The sequence below is a fragment of the Mus pahari genome, chromosome 18 (genome assembly GCF_900095145.1).
Source record: "Mus pahari chromosome 18, PAHARI_EIJ_v1.1, whole genome shotgun sequence".
In the NCBI taxonomy this organism is placed as follows: domain Eukaryota; kingdom Metazoa; phylum Chordata; class Mammalia; order Rodentia; family Muridae; genus Mus; species Mus pahari.
The window spans coordinates 39,538,288-39,547,579 of record NC_034607.1 but is presented as its reverse complement, the minus strand read 5'-3'; the positions used below and the strand labels follow the sequence as shown (position 1 = coordinate 39,547,579).

General features: G+C 44.6%; 1 protein-coding gene across 5 annotated transcripts in view; it reads right to left on the bottom strand.

Moving 5' to 3' along the window:
- Nucleotides 1-1,239: 1,239 nt before the first annotated feature.
- The window catches only part of Lclat1 (lysocardiolipin acyltransferase 1), a 129,809-nt gene continuing 121,756 nt past the window's right edge, over nucleotides 1,240-9,292 (bottom strand). For all 5 annotated transcript variants that reach the window (XM_021218112.2, XM_021218113.2, XM_021218114.2 and 2 more), the window contains one exon: nucleotides 1,240-3,690. In XM_021218112.2, the coding sequence (XP_021073771.1) occupies nucleotides 3,188-3,690 (503 nt within the window). In that variant the 3' untranslated portion in view covers nucleotides 1,240-3,187. The remainder of the gene's footprint in view (nucleotides 3,691-9,292) is intronic.

Here is a 9,292-nt window from a genome sequence, read left to right as displayed (position 1 = left end):
CCATGTAATTCACTCCATTTTATTCTGGATGCATTTTACAGGTAATTCACAAATATCCCAGTGGACACTGAATCTAAGGCCGTTCTGTGAGTTATTTTTAAAACTTGGTGTTCTCCGTGTAATGATCTTTTAAAAAGGAGTTACCGAAACCAAGACTCTGAAATAAAAAATTTTAGGTAGGTACAAGACACCTTTAGGGCCACGTGTGGTGTGAAGTCCACTGCGTGGCCAAGCAATTGTTTGCCACTGTGTAAGAACTAGGCAGCCATAGCTCAGCACCGAGCTCCCTTCTCCATGTTACAACATAGCGTTTCGTTTTGTTTCTGTCAACCACTGACCCACTGGTGTTGAGGTACCACTTTCCTCCTAGTGAGTGACAAGGAGAGACTTTATCTAAGAACACGGTATACAATTCTTATAACAGGAAAAAGAAAGGACCCACAACTAAGGCACTGAAAGCACATTATTGTATATAAAGAAATGTAAACAGTTTTACACCAACAGGCTCCCTCTGCTAGTCTTTACTGTGACTGTACTAGAGCATCTTTCCTGGGCTTGAGAGCCGGTGAAATGGGAACCAGTCTGCGGAATTCAGACTTGCACCAACATAGGGTCTGCATGTGGCGTGGTCGCCATTAGAACACGAGTGGAAGGTGCTGCCTCTTCCTCGGGTTTGTTCTGTGGGCGTGCAGAGGCAGGATTTTAGGGAGAGTATTAAGTGATAAGCTCTTGCAGACAGATATGTTTCTATTTCATTTTCAGTCTCCCCGCCATGCTGCCTGACTAAAGTTTAATTCCTCGGGTTTGTTTCATCAAAGACACTTATTGTGGGAACTGAACTCATCACCCAGTCAGTTCGCCTCGATATTGGTTCATATTTTAAGGCGAAATGGTTCACATTATAAATAACCCACAACTACTGTATCAATGGGATCAACTAGCCAACTAGTGCTGTGAGCACTTCGCTCATTAGGCTCACCTGCACAGGGAGAAGGGGCAGAGTCTGCTGGGGCACGGCTGAGCTGCTGAGCCCTGGCAGAAGGTGTGGCAGGGGCGTTCCTCAGGCTGACAACCATCGAGGCCACATCTGCTTAGGCCTGACGTTCCAGTATGGACTTAAAGCAGTTCCAAGCTCAAAAGCATTAGGTATATATGCATTTTTAAATTAAATAAACAATTTTCACACAGTTAAAAGTGTAGGTAAGAACAAATAATTATAATTTAAAAACACTTTTATTCATTTTCCCCCTTCGGAGAAATTCCTCTTAAAGCAAGTAGAGTACCCACATTCTCTAGTTTTAGTGCTGTACTTAGCATTATGAATTTGGGGTAGATAAAGTAAAATTAAGGTATTTTCTACCTTAATGTTTTCTATGATCAGAAGAGGGAGAGGGGAAGAACAAGAGACAGAGAGCCTGCGGGTGCCCAATGAGATGGACGGCACTGTTAACTGAGCCCAACCACTGTGGGCAAAGACGGCAGTATCTCTCTTGTTCCTGGGCAACAACAAATTGCTAGCTATTTCCACATTTAAATGTGATCCATCAGAGAAACTTAAAATTGGAAGCCTTTCTCATTAAGGGAAAGAAAGAATGGGAGGGGGTAAGGGTTGTACGTGTGCGTGTGGGGTGTGTGTGTGTGTGTGTGTGTGTGTGTGTGTGTGTGTGTGTAAAACCTTAAAAACTAGGGAGCTAAGCAGCTGTGTTGGGGGCAGGTGTGCACAGCTGCTAATCAGTAAGTTCCCAGCAGGATTACAGTGAGCTTTGATGGAGCAGTTAAACACGGGCTGGCTTGTTTCTCCAGAGGCACCAGTTAGCACTCTCCCACTAACATACGCACAAACATCAAAAAGCCAGACGTAATCATGCTATGCTGATGGTGCCCTGTCCCCCAACAGGGCTTTCTCAGTGTGCTTGGCAAGATGAGAAAGTCCTTACCAGGTACAGATGCGCACTGCCATCTTAGGAAGGGCAGATCCCTGTCTGAGTACACAGGGCAATAAGAGCTGCTCGGATTATTGGACACAGGGGTGGGGTGGGGTGGGGAAGCTTATGTGCCTCTGTCCCTGCCCCAATCACATGACACAGATGGGAGCATGCAGCCCAGTGGAGTGGAAACAATGGCCACAGGATTCTCTTACCTAGGACACTGCGTGCTCGCTATTGGTTTGTTATTTTGTCACAGCTTCCAAATGATAGGAATATTTGGCAGACAGTCAGTGTGTTTAAATTTAACTGTTGAGAGATGACTAAAGAGAGAGTGTGTCCTTGCGATCACTGAAAGAGCTCATTCTGAGTTAGCATTTTTTGTTTTAAGAGTAACATTATCAGGGTGTGGGGGCTTTGGCTACACCATCCTGTCTGCAGGCATGTTTGTTGTAGCTCTAATGGCAGAAGGTGGACACCCTGCATGCATAGGACAGACACCCCGCCTTCCAGTTTCTGTTTGAACTACAGATGTTTTTCTAATGCATCTTTACATGAACCAGTACACGCTAAAGATGACGTTACCTGGTAACCATCAGGAAGGCAGGACTGAGTGTGAGTGAAAAGCAAGCTGCGCCAGTGTCTGTCCTTTAAAAGCCAAATGGAGAGCCTGAAGGTGCTCCCTGAGCTGAGTTCGGATGTGATTTCCAGGTGAGGAAAGGGGGGCTTTTTCTGTCTCACCCAGCACATTCAGCACAAGAGACTATTAGTGATGGAGGGCTCCCTGCCAATGGGGATCAGCTTAGGACAAGGCAGTTCCACCTTTGGGTTTCATTGGTGTAAAAGACTTAAAGAATGGACTGTGCCCTGTGGGGGAGGCAGTCTACTACCTGCTTAGAGACGCTGGGGCTGGTGTTCATGGTGCCAGGACAACCTCTGAGCTGAGAGTCTGTCGGAAACAAGTTGGTCCTTTCAGAAAAGTCTGCATTTTTGTCTCGACAGCTTAGTGATTGTTTCTAATACTCTGACCCTAGTTATTCAGAGGGATTGATCCCTGCTACATACACAGCATTGGAATTACATTCAGAGATTTTAAAGAAACCATAGCAATATTTCCCCCACAAAATTAAGTGCAAAATACCTTTAACAAAGAATGATGATAGTAAGAAACATTTGACATAGTCATGCAAAACTTGTCTCAGTGTACAAAGACTGACATTCTCGTGACAACCCTAGGTTTTCACATGAGAAAAACCACCATCTTACTCATTTTTCTTTGAATTTAAATGTGGGTGCTTGTGTAAAAAACGGTAACATGCAAGTTCAATGATTTCCAGTCCACCAAATATTCTCTCCTGCAGCACGAAGAACACAATGCTGATTATAAAATACCACCGAACAGGGCTGTACAGATATATGAGCAGGCACATTGCAGAGCAGAACAAGGCCCAGTACAGTATGGACAGTAGCTTGACCACAAGGACTCTGAGCTCAGACTTGCAAGGTGGAACTGTACTCTGCCCAGTGAAGTGAAAGTTTTTCTCTCCTTGGTAGAAGGACCGAAGCCTCTCTTCCTTTTCCTCCCACCTCCTGTGGCACCAGAGCTGAAGGTCCTCCTTGGAGGTGGGGAGCGACTCGGCTGGGTACCTATGCACATGGAAGTGGATCTCCCTGGGGAAGTCTCCAAGGAGAAGGTGCTTCTCAGTTTGAGGGATGTTGTAAGGATACGCCACGGTGATGTCATGAACAGCATCGAGGTTCTTACCTAGGTTTCGGAAAGATGAAAATAGCTTTGCTTTAGCAACAGCCAGCGGGGTGGGAGTGCTGATTCACTCTGCGAGGCAGAGCCACACGCATGAAAAATCAGGACAGAGTGAGCCACCACGAACAAACAAGGGCTAAAAATACCAGGGTTTCTGGGTACTTAGGTCAATATTTACCAGCCATTTTTAGCTTTTTTCCCCTGTTTGCTAATTACCACAAAAACCTTTAGAAAGAAATTATCTTCATTCCCAGAAATGGTAATCTGCATTCTAGAACTTCAGGAATACACACAGTGAACAGGATCTGAGGTAGGCCTTAAAGGATATAGCCCAACTCTTCACCCACAAGATTTGTTACACGGACACCATTAACACATTTATCTCTTCAAAGGCAATAGAAATGTACTCTCCTTTACCTTAAAATGACCATGATAACTGCTGCAAAAGAACCTCAGAAAGAAACAAATGTGAAGAAATTGTCAATTTTTTCTAACGCACACACACACACACACACACACACACACACACACACTCACGTGCATAACAACTTTGATTCTGACATGAATCACCATTGTGCACAGGCATTTGGGAGAGGTGATGAAGAAACAGCCGACATGGTCCCAGTGTCCTTCAAAATGTTCTCAACATAGTTAGGGGAACAAGGATGCACAAAGTCCCACACTGTCCCTTGGGGACATGGGAGATGAGCAAGAAGGAGCCAGTTCTATAGATGGACAGCATTGTACACTATGGGAATGGGACATTAAAAACAGGCTGGCGCACATGGCATGGTGCACTGTATGTGTAGAGAAGCATCTTGGTGGTAGTCACAGATTTTAAGCAAGGATGATCCTTGGGACAGCGGGGCAATAGCAGTGTGGCTGTTACGATAGACTAGGAAGAGAAGGCAGGCCAAAGGAATAGAGCTGTATAAAAAGATAACAAGAACTGATGTGTGGGGCGCCGCCTCACATGTCGCCATTACAAGATGGCGCCGACATCCGCCTGCAGAAGGTGATAAACAACCTCACCACGCATGCGTCAGCGTTTCCCCGCTCTCCGTGCCAAAGTGCTCGCTTCCTACGTCACCTCGCGTGACCCAGATTTGGCCTATTAGGTATTGCCACGTCCGAGGCGAGACAAATCTCCTATATAAGGGAGGTGGTTTGGGGACTCGGTGTCTTCGCCCTTTGCCTGTTGGAAGCTTATGCTCTCCCTCTCAAGAGCATTAAAGCTTTGCTGCAGAAGGATCCTGTTTGTGTGTCGCGTAGTTCTTGCTGGCGAGACGGTTAGCGCGGGACACTGATGTGGTGTGGCAGTCAAGGAGGAAGGCCAAGGACGGAGCCAGGCTTATTTTCTTTTGGCTTGGCACTGAGCTAATGGTAAGAGCCTTTGAGGTTGGAGAATCGGTGGTACACTGTAAGATCTGCAGAGCACAGTGGACCATTCAACTGAACCCAGTACACATGGGGCCCGGAAGCCTAGTGTGTGCTCAAGGGCAATCACTGTTGGTATTACTGTGAATGTTGCTCTATCTTCAATGGATAAACATAAGAGTGTTTTTATCAGTTATATAAAACAATGGATTTTGTTATGGCAGTTTCATACAGGTACGTAGTATTCTCTGACAATCTCCATCCCCTAGTCCTCTCTCCCCCAGTGAGCAGACTCGACGAGGATTTGAATTCCATCAGAAACAGATGATACAGACAAGACTTACCTGTGTAACAGCGGCGAATCCTATATGGGAAAGAAGTACCTAAAGGCCCAGGAAATCTGGAGGACAGCAGGAATCTTCTAGACTGAGGTGTGACAGCACAATCTCCCTCTCTCAGAACCTACTTGAGTATATTTCACTGTTGATGTTTTATCTCAGTAGCAACGATGGCAAAGAAGTGAGGTCATCCACACCACACCACACCACACCCTCTTCCAACTGAACGGTCACTCCTACAAATGGTTCTTCGAGTCGTCTGCAACTGTTGGTCTTGATTATACCATGATTTACTTTAGGTTAATGACCAGGTTTCAATTTTTTCCCTAACAGTCCTAAGAGAAGCCCTTTCCTTGACTAAAGAGTCAGTGTGGTGTTGACGCCCTCTCCACACACAAGCCAAGCACAGCCAGTGTGCTGCTGGATGCTGTGCCTTAACTCTGCCCTCACCTCCCCACTTTCCTTCACAGTGAAGATAGTCTGCCATGTCGTTGCCTGAATCAAAATTATGTTCAGATTTCACTTATCTCAAAAAATTCCCTTGGCCTTCACCCTTCACCCAAACCCAATTTAATCATAGTTACTGGCATCTCCATAGTACTGTTCAAATCCAGACTGCAGCTCTGTGTAGCTCCTAGCTTCTACTACTCATTCTGTACCAGTTTCACATTTGATTTTTGAATCTGTCTGTTGTTAATGTCCTAGCCCTTCTCCTACAGAGTCCTTCTGTGTATGATGTATATATGTATGAGGGTGTGCATGTATAGGGAGGCCACAGTGGGATACTAGGCATCTTCCACTACCACTCTCCACTTTTCTCTTGACACAGTCTCTTAAGAAACCTCAAGCTTGCCAGATTGACTGGCCACCAAGTTTATGGGATCAATCTGTTCCTGCTCCCCAGCAGTGGGGTTCATGGCACACAGGGGCATGTCCTGCCTTTACAGAGGTGCTAGAAACTTGGCCTGAGGCCCTCATGCTTATGGAGGAAATGTTCTTTACTCATTGAGCCAGTTCCTCAGCTCCTATAAGAGGTTCTTAATATTTGTTATGAAATATCCATCGGTTGCCAGAAATTTTTATCAGAACTATAAGAAAAACGACTTAATTGCTTCAGTAAGAAACTAAACCACTTGTCCATATAGTGTGTGTGTGTGTGTGTGTGTGTGTGTGTGTGTGTGTGTGTCTTCATGTTTTAGGGGTGATGTTCAGTAAATAACTTTTATGTTTTTGACACAATGACAGTAACTCAAGACAAACAGCCTAGCTTCACTATGTGCATAGCGTGGGGTAAGGTAGGGAGCTATAGAAGTTGATAGCTTGGGTCAAAATCCTGGCTAAGCCCGCTGAGCAAGTTACATGGTCTCCCTGAGGCTTACTTGGCTCTTGTATCTATAAGTATACCAGTAAAAGGTTGTGAGAGTTAAATAAGATGTCCAGGAAAAACCGCTAGTGGCCTAGGAAGTGTCTGTGAGTGTCAGCTATCACTATCATGGGCCATAAGGCCAACAGCAGAGGCCATGGCTTTTCTCTCTAGAGTAGTTCTCATCTGCATGCTGTCTGTAGGAAAATTGCATTTGTGTGCCCTCGCTACCATTATCCTTAGCATTGTTTACCTAGAATCTGAGGTTGTCAATCAGGACCCTCCTCCTGCTTGGGCCTTTTTTCACTCAAGATAAATGTTCCAACTGCTGTTTTACAAGTCTGTCTCCAGAATCCCTTCTACTTCAAAAATATTATTTCTCTTGCTGGAATACCTGATCCAACTTCCTTCAACATCCAGCTCCAATGAAGAGTGGCCCCAACCCTTTTTTAAATCAAATGCCAAGTCCTGGGGGGCCCTGACTGCCATGAGACCCAGTTGCCACTATATGCTCAAACAAGAACCACATATTTGCCTCTTTAAAATCTTGGCACCTAAAGAGGTTCTAGAAATTTGCATGTGAGCAGTATGGGTTATGATTTATCTGAAAATATGAAATATGAAAATATTATGGAAGTTATACCTACTTTGTTGGTAAGTTATAACAATTTAATGGGCAAACACAAAGTGAGCCCTTGGGCACAGTGTTGGCATTCCTTCTACACTCTGCCCCACATTTACCCAGCAGCAGGCAGGTAGGTCTAGTTTGCTATAAAAGGACCTTAGGCCTCTCCCCCCTGTCTCTGACTCTCTGCCCCTTCTCTCTCTCTCTCTCCCTTCCCCCCTCCCTCTCTCCATGTATTCCAGGATGCTCTCTTCCTTTCTCTCTCCCTCCTTGCCTCCCTCCCTCCCTCCCTCTCTCTGCCCCACCCCTCTGTCTCTACTCCCTTTTCAACTCCCCTTCCCTTGCCCCCAAATGAACTCTATTCTATACTATATCTGTCCATCTTACAGCTGGTGGGAGCGGGGCGTGGAATGCTTCAGCATTCCTACAGAGTCACCCCCTTCCCACCGCACCATACCACACTCTACAAAGCATAGCCTTGGATTTATAAAACACATCACACAGTAAGTTCATAAATGTTAGAATCTACTATTTGTCTAGTGAGACTGGGGTGATCTTGCCATGTTTTGTTTTTCTAACTTGGGTTCCATGAATTTTTGTTCCTGGAAGGGTAATAGTCTGAAAGTCTCTTATAGATTGCTTGAGACTTAGAACTTTGGAGGCTACCATTTTTATAATTCAGCATAAGTAAAAAGAGCATTATAGTGTTTAGAATAAAGAGATAAGGGAAGGGGAGCTGGAAAGAAGACACTTCTTTGGCATTCAAGGTAGTTTAAAGTTTCCTTAAGTCCTCATTTGGACCTGGATAAACCAGGAGAAAGGTTTTGCTTAGGAAGGGCAGTCAACAGTCCTGATAAGCTTTAACTTTTATATTAAATCAAGATCTTGATTTTATATTAAATCAAGATCTCTAGACAACACAAAAATCAGAAGACTCTGTTTTGCTGTGTAGGAGAGCCCATTTCTATGCAGGTAGAAAGGCTTCCTTCTGTATCATATCTCATCTAGATCTAGGCCCCTGAGCCCAAGGAAGCTAGTTCCACCAGATAAAGAACCAGGGAACTGGGCAGCATGGCTGCAGGGGTTGGGCTCAATCACACAAGATAATAAGGAAAGGGCAAGTCCAAGGTTGTGAGATGACTTTACTCATCAATTAAAGACAGGGATTATGGAAACTGTTTCTGCTATTTCTGCCACGCCCACTCCAGTAGTGACTTACATTATAGGTCTGAAAACCTGGATGCAGTCCTGAGGCAAATGAGTTTCAAAAGAAACAGCCTCCTGGAGCCTTGGCATCTCAATAACCTATATACTCAAACCCTATCCCCACGTTAGTATGGTGTATGCTCTCTTTCAGTATTATAGTGCCTTTAAAGATTGAATTTTTATCATAGGTGAGTTTCTACCAGTGTTCCAAAGTCCTAAAAATCCTTAAAGCAATGAGCTTGGAATTCAGCAGACTCAGTGAGAAGGTTACATATTCATTAACATTCGAATTTACTTCTAGTAGAGACAGTGAAACTAATTAGGCATTACAAAGAACAGAACCAGCATAGCTCAGGGCTAGTCTGCAGAAGTGTTTACTGAGGACAGGGAATACACATTGGCCTGGCAAAAACGTGGGTTTTAAATCCCCCTAAAACAGGTTTTTCTGCTAGGCCCAAAGGACCAGCATAATCTAGGATTTACTGGGAACCCCTAGTGGTGGGGGATAACAATTAACACCTGGCTTCCTCCTCAAGCTGCCTGTTCCCCCCTGGTCTTTTGATGTATACAATCCTTTGTCTTGTGTCACTGTAACNGCAGATGTATCCTGCCCCGCTTTTCTTGTTTGTTCTGTATTAAAAGTTTGATGCTCATTTTGAACAATACATTCTTCTTCTTCTTCTTCTTCTTCTTCTT